This window comes from Entelurus aequoreus, linkage group LG18 (assembly GCF_033978785.1).
Source record: "Entelurus aequoreus isolate RoL-2023_Sb linkage group LG18, RoL_Eaeq_v1.1, whole genome shotgun sequence".
NCBI lineage: Eukaryota > Metazoa > Chordata > Actinopteri > Syngnathiformes > Syngnathidae > Entelurus > Entelurus aequoreus.
The window spans coordinates 9,389,924-9,406,621 of NC_084748.1; the positions used below are offsets into that span (position 1 = coordinate 9,389,924).

The 16,698-nt window shown below is 33.1% G+C and overlaps 1 protein-coding gene across 1 annotated transcript in view; it reads right to left on the reverse strand.

Annotated features, from left to right (window-relative positions):
- The window catches only part of LOC133634271 (voltage-dependent T-type calcium channel subunit alpha-1I-like), a 334,793-nt gene that overhangs the window by 26,132 nt on the left and 291,963 nt on the right, over positions 1 to 16,698 (reverse strand). The window contains exons 32-33 of the mRNA XM_062027399.1: positions 14,153 to 14,593; positions 9,186 to 9,326 (exon numbers count right to left, since the gene is read on the reverse strand). Coding sequence (XP_061883383.1) covers positions 9,186 to 9,326; positions 14,153 to 14,593 — 582 coding nt within the window. The remainder of the gene's footprint in view (positions 1 to 9,185; positions 9,327 to 14,152; positions 14,594 to 16,698) is intronic.

Below are 16,698 nucleotides of genomic sequence, written 5' to 3' on the forward strand. Positions count from 1 at the left end.
AAAAAAAACTTTAAAAAAACTGGCAGCTCACGTGCCAAAATTTTACTGTAAAATTGCATTTTTTTTAATTTACAGTAAAAAAAAAGGACATTTTACAGTAAAATTCTGGCAGCTGAGCTGCCTTTTCTTATTATTATTTTTTTTTACCATAAAAACAGCAGTACTCCTTTTCCATTTACAGTAACATACACTAAATTGTGAGGTGAAATTATTGCAACTTACCATCATTTTTTTAACACATGTGTCAAACTCAAGGCCCTGGGGCCAGATGTGGCCCGCCACTTCATTTAATTTGGCCCTTGAAAGCCTGGAAATAATATGTATCAATAAAGTACTGTAACTTTTCTGACTAAATGTATTCTTTCTTTCTATTTTGGGAGAAAATAAATATATGTACTCCATGTAATCGCAAAATTACGTTCACTTAAATATTGTCTAATTATGCAAAAAATGTATGATCAAACATTCAAACCATTTTTTAAATAGAAATAAATACTAAAAATAATGATTTTAAAGCAAGTTATCCATTAAATTGTGCAATGTGAAAGTAGCAGTAGATTTCATGCTAAAATTATGAAATTTCTCGTGGTTTTTACTGCATTTTTCTCTAAATGAAAAAAAAAACTGTACTTTTTTTTACTGTAATAAAGTGTGGTGCCGTTTTGGCATTTATAGTAATACACCGAAAAATCTACAGTTGTTGAATTGTGGTAAAAAAAACAACTAAAAAAAAACTGGCAGCTCAGGTGCCAAAATTTTACTGTAAAATTACATTTTTTTGTGTTTACAGTAAAAAAAAGTACATTTTACAGTAAAATTCTGGCAGCTGAGCTGCCTTTTTTTTTTTTTTTTTTAACCATAAAAACAGCAGTACTCCTTTTCCATTTACAGTAATATACACTAAATTTTGAGGTGAAATTATTGCAACTTACCATCATTTTTTTAACACATGTGTCAAACTCAAGGCCCTGGGGCCAGATGTGGCCCGCCACTTCATTTTATTTGGCCCTTGAAAGCCTGGAAATAATGTGTATCAATAAAGTACTGTAACTTTTCTTACTAAATGTATTCTTTCTTTCTATTTTGGGAGAAAAATAAATATATGTACTCCATGTAATCGCAAAATTACGTTCACTTAAATATTGTCTAATTATGCGAAAAATGTATGATCAAACATTCAAACCATTTTTTAAATAGAAATAAATACTAATAATAATGATTTTAAAGCAAGCTATCCATCAAATTGTGCAATTTAAAAGTAGCAATATATTTCCTGCAAAAATTATGAAAGTCCTCGTGGTTTTTACTGCATTTTTCTCTAAATAAAAAAAAAAACTACTTTTTTTTACTGTAATAAAGTGTGGTGCCGTTTCGGCATTTATAGTAATACACCGAAAAATATACAGTTGTTGATTTGTGGTAAAAAAAAAAAAAAGACGAAAAACTGGCAGCTCAGGTGCCAAAATTTTACTGTAAAATTGCATTTTTTTAAATTTACAGTAAAAAAAAAAAGTACATTTTACAGTAAAATTCTGGCAACTGAGCTGCCTTTTTTTTTTTTTTTTTTTTTACCATAAAAACAGCAGTACTCCTTTTCCATTTACAGTAATATACACTAAATTTTGAGGTGAAATTATTGCAACTTACCATCATTTTTTTAACACATGTGTCAAACTCAAGGCCCGGGGGCCAGATGTGGCCCGCCACTTCATTTTATTTGGCCCTCGAAAGCCTGGAAATAATATGTATCAATAAAGTACTGTAACTTTTCTTACTAAATGTATTCTTTCTTTCTATTTTGGGGAGAAAATAAATATATGTACTCCATGTAATTGCAAAATTATGTTCACTTAAATATTGTCTAATTATGCAAAAAATGTATGATCAAACATTCAAACCATTTTTTAAATAGAAACAAATACTAAAAATAATGATTTTAAAGCAAGTTATCCATTAAATTGTGCAATTTAAAAGTAGCAATAGATTTCATGCTAAAATTATGACATTTCTCGTGGTTTTTACTGCATTTTTCTCTAAATGAAAAAAAAAACTGTACTTTTTTTTACTGTAATAAAGTGTGGTGCCATTTTGGCATTTACAGTAATACACCGAAAAATCTACAGTTGTTGAATTGTGGTAAAAAAAACAACTAAAAAAAAACTGGCAGCTCAGGTGCCAAAATTTTACTGTAAAATTGCATTTTTTTGTGTTTACAGTAAAAAAAATACATTTTACAGTAAAATTCTGGCAGCTGAGCTGCCTTTTTTTTTTTTTTTTTTTTTTTTTTTTTTTAACCATAAAAACTTCAGTACTCCTTTTCCATTTACAGTAATATACACTAAATTTTGAGGTGAAATTATTGCAACTTACCATCATTTTTTTAACACGTGTCAAACTCAAGGCCCGGGGGCCAGATGTGGCCCGCCACTTCATTTTATTTGGCCCTCGAAAGCTTGGCAATAATATGTACCAATAAAGTACTGTAACTTTTCTCACTAAATGTATTCTTTCTTTCTATTTTGGGAGAAAAATAAATATATGTACTCCATGTAATCGCAAAATTACGTTCACTTAAATATTGTCTAATTATGCAAAAAATGTATGATCAAACATTGAAACCATTTTTTAAATAGAAATAAATACTAAAAATAATGATTTTAAAGCAAGTTATCCATTAAATTGTGCAATGTAAAAGTAGCAATAGATTTCATGGCAAAATTATGAAATTTCTCGTGGTTTTTACTGCATTTTTCTCTAAATGAAAAAAAAACAGTACTTTTTTACTGTAATAAAGTGTGGTGCTGTTTTGGCATTTATAGTAATACACCGAAAAATCTACAGTTGTTGAATTGTGGTAAAAAAATAAAAAAAAATAAAAAAAATGGCAGCTCAGGTGCCAAAATTTTACTGTAAAATTGCATTTTTTTTAATTTACAGTAAAAAAAAAAAAGAAGTACATTTTACAGTAAAATTCTGGCAACTGAGCTGCCTTTTTTTTTTTTTTTACCATAAAAACAGCAGTACTCCTTTTCCATTTACAGTAATATACACTAAATTTTGAGGTGAAATTATTGCAACTTACCATAATTTTTTTAACACATGTGTCAAACTCAAGGCCCGGGGGCCAGATGTGGCCCGCCACTTCATTTTATTTGGCCCTCGAAAGCCTGGAAATAATATGTATCAATAAAGTACTGTAACTTTTCTGACTAAATGTATTCTTTCTTTCTATTTTGGGAGAAAATAAAAATATGTACTCCATGTAATCGCAAAATTATGTTCACTTAAATATTGTCTAATTATGCAAAAAATGTATGTTTAAACATTCAAACCACTTTTTAAATAGAAATAAATACTAATAATAATGATTTTAAAGCAAGTTATCCATCAAATTGTGCAATGTAAAAGTAGCAATAGATGTCATGCTAAAATTGTGAAATTTATTGTGGTTTTACTGTATTTTTCTCTAAATGAAAAAAAACAGTACTTTTTTACTGTAATAAAGTGTGGTGCCGTTTTGGCATTTACAGTAATACACCGAAAAATCTACAGTTGTTGATTTGTGGTAAATAAAAAAACTTAAAAAAAACTGGCAGCTCACGTGCCAAAATTTTACTGTAAAATTGCATTTTTTTTAATTTACAGTAAAAAAAAAGAAGTACATTTTACAGTAAAATTCTGGCAACTGAGCTGCCTTTTTTTTCTTTTACCATAAAAACAGCAGTACTCCTTTTCCATTTACAGTAATATACACTAAATTTTGAGGTGAAATTATTGCAACTTACCATCATTTTTTTAACACGTGTCAAACTCAAGGCCCTGGGGCCAGATGTGGCCCACCACTTCATTTAATTTGGCCCTCGAAAGCCTGGAAATAATATGTATCAATAAAGTACTGTAACTTTTCTCACTAAATGTATTCTTTCTTTCTATTTTGGGGAGAAAATAAATATATGTACTCCATGTAATTGCAAAATTATGTTCACTTAAATATTGTCTAATTATGCAAAAAATGTATGATCAAACATTCAAACCATTTTTTAAATAGAAATAAATACTAATAATAATGATTTCAAAGCAAGTTATCCATCAAATTGTGCAATTTAAAAGTAGCAATAGATTTCATGGTAAAATTATGAATTTTATCGTGGTTCTTTCTGCATTTTTCTCTAAATGAAAAAAAAAAACAGTACTTTTTTTACTGTAATAAAGTGTGGTGCCGTTTTGGCATTTACAGTAATACACCGAAAAATCTACAGTTGTTGATTTGTAGTAAAAAAAAACTAAAAAAAACTGGCAGCTCAGGTGCCAAAATTTTACTGTAAAATTGCATTTTTTTTTAATTTACAGTAAAAAAAAAAGAAGTACATTTTACAGTAAAATTCTGGCAGCTGAACTGCCTTTTTTTGGGTTTTTTTTTTTACCATAAAAACAGCAGTACTCCTTTTCCATTTACAGTAATATACACTAAATTTTGAGGTGAAATTATTGCAACTTACCATAATTTTTTTAACACATGTGTCAAACTCAAGGCCCGGGGGCCAGATGTGGCCCGCCACTTCATTTAATTTGGCCCTTGAAAGCCTGGAAATAATATGTATCAATAAAGTACTGTAACTTTTCTTACTAAATGTATTCTTTCTTTCTATTTTGGGAGAAAAATAAATATATGTACTCCATGTAATCGCAAAATTATGTTCACTTAAATATTGTCTAATTATGCAAAAAATGTATGATCAAACATTCAAACCATTTTTTAAATAGAAATAAATACTAATAATAATGATTTTAAAGCAAGCTATCCATCAAATTGTGCAATTTAAAAGTAGCAATATATTTCCTGCAAAAATTATGAAAGTCCTCGTGGTTTTTACTGCATTTTTCTCTAAATGAAAAAAAAAACTGTACTTTTTTTTACTGTAATAAAGTGTGGTGCCGTTTCGGCATTTATAGTGATACACCGAAAAATCTACAGTTGTTGATTTGTGGTAAAAAAAAAAAAAAAAAGACAAAAAACTGGCAGCTCAGGTGCCAAAATTTTACTGTAAAATTGCATTTTTTTAAATTTACAGTAAAAAAAAAAAAGTAAATTTTACAGTAAAATTCTGGCAACTGAGCTGCCTTTTTTTTTTTTTTTTTTTTACCATAAAAACAGAAATACTGTTTTTCCATTTACAGTAATATACACTCAATTTTGAGGTGAAATTATTGCAACTTACCATAATTTTTTTAACACACGTGTCAAACTCAAGGCCCGGGGGCCAGATGTGGCCCGCCACTTCATTTTATTTGGCCCTCGAAAGCCTGGCAATAATATGTATCAATAAAGTACTGTAACTTTTCTCACTAAATGTATTCTTTCTTTCTATTTTGGGAGAAAATAAATATATGTACTCCATGTAATCGCAAAATTACGTTCACTTAAATATTGTCTAATTATGCGAAAAATGTATGATCAAACATTCAAACCATTTTTTAAATAGAAATAAATACTAATAATAATGATTTTAAAGCAAGTTATCCATCAAATTGTGTAATGTAAAAGTAGCAATATCATGCTAAAATTGTGAAATTTATTGTGTTTTTACTGCATTTTTCTCTAAATGAAAAAAAACAGTACTTTTTTACTGTAATAAAGTGTGATGCCGTTTTGGCATTTACAGTAATACACCGAAAAATCTACAGTTGTTGATTTGTGGTAAAAAAAAAAACTAAAAAAAAACTGGCAGCTCAGGTGCCAAAATTTTACTGTAAAATTGCATTTTTTTTATTTACAGTAAAAAAAAAAAGAGTACATTTTACAGTAAAATTCTGGCAACTGAGCTGCCTTTTTTATTTATTTTTTACCATAAAAACAGCAGTACTCCTTTTCCATTTACAGTAATATACACTACATTTTGAGGTGAAATTATTGCAACTTACCATCATTTTTTTAACACATGTGTCAAACTCAAGGCCCGGGGGCCAGATGTGGTCCGCCACTTCATTTTATTTGGCCCTCGAAAGCCTGGAAATAATATGTATCAATAAAGTACTGTAACTTTTCTGACTAAATGTATTCTTTCTTTCTATTTTGGGAGAAAATAAATATATGTACTCCATGTAATCGCAAAATTACGTTCACTTAAATATTGTCTAATTATGCGAAAAATGTATGATCAAACATTCAAACCATTTTTTAAGTAGAAATAAATACTAATAATAATGATTTTAAAGCAAGTTATCCATGAAATTGTGCAATGTAAAATTAGCAATAGATTTCATGGTAAAATTGTGAAATTTATTGTGGTTTTACTGCATTTTTCTCTAAATGAAAAAAACAGTACTTTTTTACTGTAATAAAGTGTGGTGCCGTTTTGGCATTTACAGTAATACACCGAAAAATCTACAGTTGTTGATTTGTGGTAAAAAAAAAACAAAAAAAAAACTGGCAGCTCAGGTGCCAAAATTTTACTGTGAAATTGAATTTTTTTTATTTACAGTAAAAAAAAAAGAGTAAATTTTACAGTAAAATTCTGGCAACTGAGCTGCCTTTTTTTTTTTTTTTTTTTTTTACCATAAAAACAGCAGTACTCCTTTTCCATTTACAGTAATATACACTACATTTTGAGGTGAAATTATTGCAACTTACCATCATTTTTTTAACACATGTGTCAAACTCAAGGCCCGGGGGCCAGATGTGGCCCGCCACTTCATTTTATTTGGCCCTTGAAAGCCTGGAAATAATATGTATCAATAAAGTACTGTAACTTTTCTCACTAAATGTATTCTTTCTTTCTATTTTGGGGAGAAAATAAATATATGTACTCCATGTAATTGCAAAATTACGTTCACTTAAATATTGTTTAATTATGCAAAAAATGCATGATCAAACATTCAAACCATTTTTTAAATAGAAATAAATACTAATAATAATGATTTTAAAGCAAGTTATCCATTAAATTGTGCAATGTAAAAGTAGCAATAGATTTCATGGTAAAATTATGAATTTTATCGTGGTTCTTTCTGCATTTTTCTCTAAATGAAAAAAAAAACAGTACTTTTTTTTACTGTAATAAAGTGTGGTGTCGTTTTGGCTTTTACAGTAATACACCGAAAAATCTACAGTTGTTGATTTGTGGTAAAAAATTAAAAAAAACTTAAAAAAATTGGCAGCTCAGGTGCCAAAATTTTACTGTAAAATTGCATTTTTTTTATTTACAGTAAAAAAAAAAAAGAGTACATTTTACAGTAAAATTCTGGCAACTGAGCTGCCTTTTTTTTTTTTTTTTTTTACCATAAAAACAGCAGTACTCCTTTTCCATTTACAGTAATATACACTAAATTTTGAGGTGAAATTATTGCAACTTACCATCATTTTTTTAACACATGTGTCAAACTCAAGGCCCGGGGGCCAGATGTGGCCCGCCACTTCATTTTATTTGGCCCTCGAAAGCCTGGAAATAATATGTATCAATAAAGTACTGTAACTTTTCTGACTAAATGTATTCTTTCTTTCTATTTTGGGGAGAAAATAAATATATGTACTCCATGTAATCGCAAAATGATGTTCACTTAAATATTGTCTAATTATGCGAAAATGTATGATAAAACATTCAAACCATTTTTTAAATAGAAATAAATACTAAAAATAATGATTTTAAAGCAAGTTATCCATCAAATTGTGCAATTTAAAAGTAGCAATAGATTTCATGCTAAAATTATGAAATTTCTCGTGGTTTTTACTGCATTTTTTTCTAAATGAAAATACAACTGTACTTTTTTTTACTGTAATAAAGTGTGGTGCCGTTTTGGCATTTATAGTAATACACCGAAAAATCTACAGTTGTTGATTTGTGGTAAAAAAAAACTAAAAAAAACTGGCAGCTCAGGTGCCAAAATTTTACTGTAAAATTGCATTTTTTTTAATTTACAGTAAAAAAAAAAAGTAAATTTTACAGTAAAATTCTGGCAGCTGAACTGCCTTTTTTGGGTTTTTTTTTTTACCATAAAAACAGCAGTACTCCTTTTCCATTTACAGTAATATACACTAAATTTTGAGGTGAAATTATTGCAACTTACCATAATTTTTTTAACACATGCGTCAAACATGCGTTCTTTCTTTCTATTTTGGGAGAAAAATAAATATATGTACTCCATGTAATCGCAAAATTACGTTCACTTAAATATTGTCTAATTATGCAAAAAATGTATGATCAAACATTCAAACCATTTAAAAAAAAATAGAAATAAATAATAATAATCATTTCAAAGCAAGTTATCCTTCAAATTGTGCAATGTAAAAGTAGCAATAGATTTCATGGTAAAATTATGAATTTTATCGTGGTTTTTACAGCATTTTTCTCTAAATGAAAAAAAAAGTACTGTCGTGCCGTTTTGGCATTTACAGTAATACACCGAAAACCCCCCAAAAAAACTAGCAGCTCAGGTGCCAAAATTTTACTGTAAAATTGCATTTTTTTAAATTTACAGTAAAAAAAAAAAAAAAAATGAACAGTAAAATTGTGGCAACTGAGCTGCCTTTTTTTAATTTAATTTAATTTATTTTATTTTTTTTACCATAAAAACAGCAGTACTGTTTTTCCATTTACAGTAATATACACTAAATTTTGAGGTGAAAGTAGTGCAACTTAACATATTTTTTTTAACATTTTAGTTTTAAAAAAAATCAACTAAAAAAATGTATTAAAATGTGTAATAGTACTTGGTCCTCTGGGGCCAAACATAACTGCGGCGTGGCCCTCAGTGAAAATGACTTTGAAACCTCTGGTCTAGCCGTTCAGTACCTTCCACTATTGTGTCAAATGCTCTCCCCCCCCCTCCCGAACTGTACTTACTCCCTCCTTCCCATCCGGTATTAATTTTTTCATACTTGCTATGAGTTTGACTTTTGCCTTTTTTGGACTGCTGGAGCTTTTCAATAAATCTGAGAAAGACAGTTTTGTTTGACTACTTGATTAGAAAATGCCCAATACACAGTGTTACTGTTCAAACTGTGTGTAATGTTACAACGGGCAAAAAAATATTAAATATACGTGTTACATTAAACCGGTGCCTTGTTTTTAATGAATACTTAGGCCTAATACAAGTTTGAGAACCACTGGATTACAGGCGGCACAGCACACAGACAAAAACAGGTAATAGGATGACGTATGGATAGTTTTAAAAAGGGCGTCCATGTTCACCTCCTGCGGGTGTCCCTCGCAGTCCTGGCAGACGGGAGCTGAGCAGTAGTGATGGAAGACGGAACCCGAGAGGTTGTCGATCATGTCGCCTTCCCCCGAGTCCTTAATGAGCAGGGACACGCTGTCCAGCCACTGGCTCTCCTGCAACACACGCCTCAACTATTATCATAATGCTCAATTAAGACCCAGCAGAGTTCATGGTCATTTATTTTTTTTATTTTTTTTAGCTGTGAGACAAATATCTGCTGGTGGAGAAGAAGGTTATGCACGTTTAATTGCTTGTTAAAACACAGCAATCTCAGATCAGAGCAGGTTATCACATTAGAATATGAAACATTTTTCACGGGATTTCTTGTATTGCTCGCTTGGAGGACATATTGGCCAGAAGCTGGGACACTATAGGTCAGAGGTCACCAACCTTTTTGAAACCAAGAGCTACTTTTTGGGTACTGATTAATGCGAAGGGCTACCAGTTTGATACACACTTAAATAAATTGCCAGGAATAGCCAATTTGCTCAATTTACCTTTAACTCTATGTTATTATTAATAATTAATGATATTTACACTTAATTGAACGGTTTAAAAGAGGAGAAAACACGAAAAAAATGACAATTCAATTTTTAAACATAGTTTATCTTCAATTTCGACTCTTTAAAATTCAAAATTCAACCGAAAAAGAGAAGAGAAAAACTAGCTAATTTGAATCTTTTTGAAACATCATTAGTAATTTTTCCTGATAAAGATTAATTTTAGAATTTTGATGACATGTTTTGAAAAGGTTAAAATCCAATCTACACTTTGTTAGAATATATAACAAATTGAACCAAGCTATATTTCTAACAAAGACAAATCATTATTTCTTCTAGATTTTCCAGAACAAAAATTTTAAAAGAAATTCAAAAGACTTTGAAATAAGATTCAAATTTGATTCTACAGATTTTCAAGAATATTTTTTTTGAATTTTAATCATAAGTTTGAAGAAATATTTCACAAATATTCTTCGTCGAAAAAACAGAAGCCAAAATGAAGAATTAAATTAAAATGTATTTATTATTCTTTACAATAAAAAAAATTTTTTTACTTGAACATTGATTTAAATTGTCAGGAAAGAAGAGGAAGGAATTCAAGGGTAAAAAGGTATATGTGTTTAAAAATCCTGAAATCATTTATAAGGTTGTATTTTTTCTCTAAAATTGTCTTTCTGAAAGTTATAAGAAGCAAAGTAAAAAAAATAATGAATTTATTTAAACAAGTGAAGACCAAGTCTTTAAAATATTTTCTTGGATTTTCAAATTCTATTTGAGTTTTGTCTCTCTTAGAATTAAAAATGTCGGGCAAAGCGAGACCAGCTTGCTAGTAAATAAATAACATTTTAAAAATAGAGGCAGCTCACTGGTAAGTGCTGCTATTTGAGCTATTTTTAGAACAGGCCAGCGGGCTACTCATCTGGTTCTTACGGGCTACCTGGTGCCCACGGGCACCACGTTGGTGACCCCTGCTCTAGGTAGTCAACTGGTGGCCCGCGGGCCACATCCGGACCGCCAAAGCATTTTATATGGCCCGCCGAACATCGCCCAAATAGGTTTGAAGAAACCTTCCGAACTAGGGGTGGTCATGCAGGCAGTACTCCCGCCACCCCTGCAGGGGGCAACAGCGATGCATATGTGTCACAGTGAAGTAGAACTGTCACGGCCAGGGCCCTCATCTTTGCGCCCACATGCCGGCAAGGCTGTGGGCGATCAGCAATCAACGCACCTGGACCTGATGAGAGGGAGCTGTATAAAAAGGACCAGTGGACCCAAGAATCCTCCCGGGAACTTAGTTTCTCAATGTTGTACCGTAACCCTACTCTAGCTTGATGCTCTCTGTTTTCCCTCCGTGCCTGACTTCCTTGTTTGTCCTCCCGACTTTTGCCCTTGGTGATTCTTCCGTGATTTTCCCCAGTGGACTTTGGACTGCCTTCCTCGATCCTTGACCCTCAGTAGTGCGTAAATGTGCTCCTGTGTATTATTTGTCAGAATAATTATATCTAAGTTATCACAAAACTTTTTTTTTCAATGAGTTCCCGGCAAGTAGACAAAAGCTGTCTTTGATCTTACCAATCAAAAGTAGGGATGTCCGATATCGGCCGATAAATGCGTTAAAATGTAATATCGGAAATTATCGGTATCGTTTTTTTAATTATCTGTATCGTTTTTTGTTGTTGGTTTTTTTATTTTAGGCATAATAATGTGTTAATTGCACGACTGTATATATCGGTATCGGTTGATATCGGAATCTGTAATTAAGACTTGGACAATATCAGAATATCGGCAAAAAAGCCATTATCGGACATCTCTGATAAATACTAAACATCAGCAAATAATTTTCGGTACTTTGATGAAATAAAGGGCACCACAAAAAAATGGCTTTATTTTAACAGAAAATCTTATGATACATTAAACATATATTTCCTTTTTTGCAATCAAATAACAACGTTGTCCTTAAATAAGATATTAAACATACTAGACAACTTGTCTTTTAGTAGTAAGTAAACAAACTTTGGCTTTTATTAGTCTGCTGACGTATGCAGTAACATATTGTGTCATTTATCATTCTATTTTTTTGTCAAAATGATTCATCCATTTGTTTATTATTTGTTTACTTGCTGTTTTTAACATGTTCTATCTACACTTCTGTTCAAATGTAATAATTAGAGATGTCCGATAACATCGGACTGCCGATATTATCTGCCGATAAATGCTTTAAAATGTAATATCGGAAATTATCGGTTTCAAAAAGTAAAATTTATGACTAAAACGCCGCTGTGTACACGGATGTAGGGAGAAGTACAGAGCGCCAATGAACCTTAAAGGCACCGCCTTTGCGTGCCGGCCCAATCACATAATATCTACGGCTTTGGTCAACAGCCATACAGGTCACACTGAGGGTGACCGTATAAACAACTTTAACACTGTTACAAATATGCGCCACACTGTGAACCCACACCAGACAAGAATGACAAACACATTTCGGGGGAACATCCGCACCGTAACACAACATAAACACAACAGAACAAATACTCAGAACCCCTTGCAGCACTAACTCTTCCGGGACGCTACTATATACACCCCCCCGCTACCCCCTACCCATTTTTTTTCCATAACTTGAGTTGATTTATTTTGGAAAACCTTGTTACATTGTTTAATGCATCACAACAAAATTAGGCATAATAATGTGTTAATTCCACCACTGTATATATCGGTATCGGTTGATATCGGAATCTGTAATTAAGAGTTGGACAATATCAGAATATCGGCAAAAAAGCCATTATCGGACATCTCTGATAAATACTAAACATCAGCAAATAATTTTCGGTACTTTGATGAAATAAAGGGCACCACAAAAAAATGGCTTTATTTTAACAGAAAATCTTATGACACATTAAACATATATTTCCTTTTTTGCAATCAAATAACAACGTTGTCCTTAAATAAGATATTAAACATACTAGACAACTTGTCTTTTAGTAGTAAATAAACAAACAATGGCTTTTATTAGTCTGCTGACGTATGCAGTAACATATTGTGTCATTTATCATTCTATTTTTTTGTCAAAATTATTCATCCATTTGTTTATTATTTGTTTACTTGCTGTTTTTAACATGTTCTATATACACTTCTGTTCAAATGTAATAATTAGAGATGTCCGATAACATCGGCAGGCCGATATTATCGGCCGATAAATGCGTTAAAATGTAATATCGGAAATTATCGGTATCGTTTTTTTAATTATGTGTATCGTTTTTTGTAGTTTTTTTTATTTTATTAAATCAACATAAAAAACACAAGATACACTTACAATTAGTGCACCAACCCAAAAAACCTCCCTCTCCCCATTTCTTTCTGTTATCAATATTCTGGTTCCTACATTATATATCAATATATATCAATACAGTCTGCAAGGGATACAGTCCGTAAGCACACATGATTGTGCGTGCTGCTGCTCCACTAATAGTACTAACCTTTAACAGTTAATTTGACTCATTTTCATTAATTACTAGTTTCTATGTAACTGATTTTATATTGTTTTACTTTCTTTTTTATTCAAGAAAATGTTTTTAATTTAGTTATCTTATTTTATTATTTTTTTTAAAAAGTACCTTATCTTCACCATACATGGTTGTCCATATTAGGCATAATAATGTGTTAATTCCACGACTGCATATATCGGTTGATATCAGTATCGGTTGATATCGGTATCGGTAATTAAAGAGTTGGACAATGTCGGAATATCGGATATCGGCAAAAAGCCATTATCGGACATCCCTAATCAAAAGGCTTGTGAAAACTCCACTGTGTAGGATGGGAAGCGACATGGAGGCGTCTGTTTCTTTGACGTATTGTAATCCACAGGAATTGTCTTGACCCGAGATCTACAAAGCGGAGAGGAAGCAGGGCCTGACGCAAGCTCCAGGCATCTTTTCTTTGAACTCTTCTGTGACCCGAGGGCAACGGCTCTTTTACGACCTTTTCTTTAAACTGTTTTACGACCTTTTCTTTGAACTGTCTTGTAACCAAAGGCGATGGCTGTTTACGACCCCCCCTCCCTTAGAAACAGCTGTTGCCATGTAATCAGGGAAAGTCCAAAGCGTCAGAGCGTGGTGGAACACTGTGCAAGGGTACAGGCGTACGCGTTTCTCCTCATTGAGCCAAATTGAACTCTGTCTCTGTTTAATTCCTTGCTTCTTGTCTTGTTTAATAAATGTCATCAGTATTTCTCTGGCAATGGTCATGTGGGGACATCAATTATGGTGTTTGGAGAGGTGATCATTGAAGTCGGACATCACTGAAGGCCTAGGTGGGAAGCGCACGGCCCCCCCACTGGTTTTTAGTGTAAGAATGTCTGTGTGATGATATTGTTGAGACATTCAAAAGGTGTGACTCTGACTTGAAACAATCCCAAGAAGCGAGCATGACGAGTTTACCTGAGCAGGAGAATAAAGTCGACATCTGTGCTGAGGACCACCGCATCCTCCTCCGCCGTCCTTTGGTGTCGCCATCAAAGCGCAGCTCAGGCCGCCGACGGAGCCCGCCGCCATGGCGCTGGTGGCGGCGGCGGCCGGTGCTCCGCCGCCAATGCCGGCGGCGGCGGTGGCCCCCGCGATGGCCCCGATGCCCCCCATCATGCAGCAGAGGCCCCCCTGGGCCAGCTCCAGCTCGATCTCGGCGTCCATCTCGGCGTCCTCCTGGGCCTCCTTGTTGGAGTCGTCCAGGTGCTTCATGAGCACGGCGACCACCACGTTGATGAGGACAAACTGCGCCGTCAGCACGAAGGACACGAAGTACAGCGGCGAGATGAACTGCAGGCCCGGGTGGCAGCCGTAGTCGCCGCCCAGGCGGCCTGGCGGGCACTCCCGTAACGTGTCCTGGCGGGCAGCAAGGGAACGTTCCAAACACAATAAAGCTTTCTCAAATCAACACAACGTGCTGACACGTGCGGCAGGACTCATCAAATAAAAAATGAAACATGCACTTTTAAATTGAAGTGTTTAAAAGTGTTAAAATAACACCTTTTTGCATGTAATCGAAATATCAGTATGAGCTACCAAGAGGTAAATAACAACAGTGCTAATAAATATGATCATAAATACTAGGGATGTCCGATAAATGCTTTAAAATGTAATATCGGAAAATATCGGTATCGGTTTTTAAATGATCGGTATCGGTTTCAAAAAGTAAAATGTATGACTTTTTAAGGGAGAAGTACAGAGCGCCAATAGTCCTTAAAGGCACTTCCTTTGCGGGCTTTTCACGCACACATAAGTGAACGCAAGGCATACTTGGTCAACAGCCATACAGGTCACACTGAGGGTGCACGTATAAACAACTTTAACACTGTTACAAATACGCGCCACACTGTGAACCCACACCAAACAAGAATGACAAACACATTTCGGGAGAACATCCGCACCGTAACACCACATAAACACAACAGAACAAATACCCAGAACTAGGGATGTCCTATAATGGCTTTTTGCCGATATCCGAAATTCCGATATTGTCCAACTCTTTAATTACCGATATCGATATCAACCGATATATGCAGTCGTGGAATTAACACATTATTATGCCTAATTTGGACAACCATGTATGGTGAAGATAAGGTACTTTTTAAAAAAAAATAATAAAATAAGATAACTAAATTAAAAACATTTTCTTGAATAAAAAAGAAAGTAAAACAATATAAAATCAGTTACATAGAAACTAGTAATGAATGAAAATGAGTAAAATTAACTGTTAAAGGTTAGTACTATTAGTGGACCAGCAGCACGCACAATCATGTGTGCTTACGGACTGTATCCCTTGCAGACTGTATTGATATATATTGATATATAATGTAGGAACCAGAATATTGATAACAGAAAGAAATGGGGGGAGAGAGGTTTTTTTGGGTTGGTGCACTAATTGTAAGTGTATCTTGTGTTTTTTATGTTGATTTAATAAAAAAACAAAAAAACAAACAAAAAAAAACGATACAGATAATAAAAAAAACGATACCGATAATTTCCGATATTACATTTTAATGCATTTATCGGCCGATATTATCGGACATCCCTACCCAGAACCCCTTGCAGCACTAACTCTTCCGGGACGCTACTATATACACCCCCCCCCGCTACCATCTACCCATTTTTTTTCCATAACTTGAGTTGATTTATTTTGGAAAACCTTGTTACATTGTTTAATGCATCACAACAAAATTAGGCATAATAATGTGTTAATTCCACGACTGTATGTATCAGTATCGGTTGATATCGGAATCGGTAATTAAGACTTGGACAATATCAGAATATCGGCAAAAAAGCCATTATCGGACATCTCTAAAAAATACTAAACATCAGCAAATAATTTTCGGTACTTTGATGCTTTTCAAAATAAAGGGCACCACAAGAAAAGTGGCTTTATTTCAACAGAAAATCTTATGACACATTAAACATATATTTCCTTTTTTGCAATCAAATAACAACGCTGTCCTTAAATAAGATATTAAACATACTAGACAACTTGTCTTTTAGTAGTAAGTAAACAAACTTTGGCTTTTATTAGTCTGCTGACGTATGCAGTAACATATTGTGTCATTTATCATTCTATTTTTTTGTCAAAATTATTCATCCATTTGTTTATTATCTGTTTACTTGCTGTTTTTAACATGTTCTATCTACACTTCTGTTCAAATGTAATAATTAGAGATGTCCGATAATATCGGACTGCTGATATTATCTGCCGATAAATGCTGTAAAATGTAAAATCGGAAATTATCGGTATCGGTTTCAAAAAGTAAAATTTATGACTAAAACGCCGCTGTGTACACGGATGTAGGGAGAAGTACAGAGCGCCAATGAACCTTAAAGGCACCGCCTTTGCGTGCCGGCCCAATCACATAATATCTACGACTTTGGTCAACAGCCATACAGGTCACACTGAGGGTGGCGGTATAAACAACTTTAACAGTGTTACAAATATGCGCCAC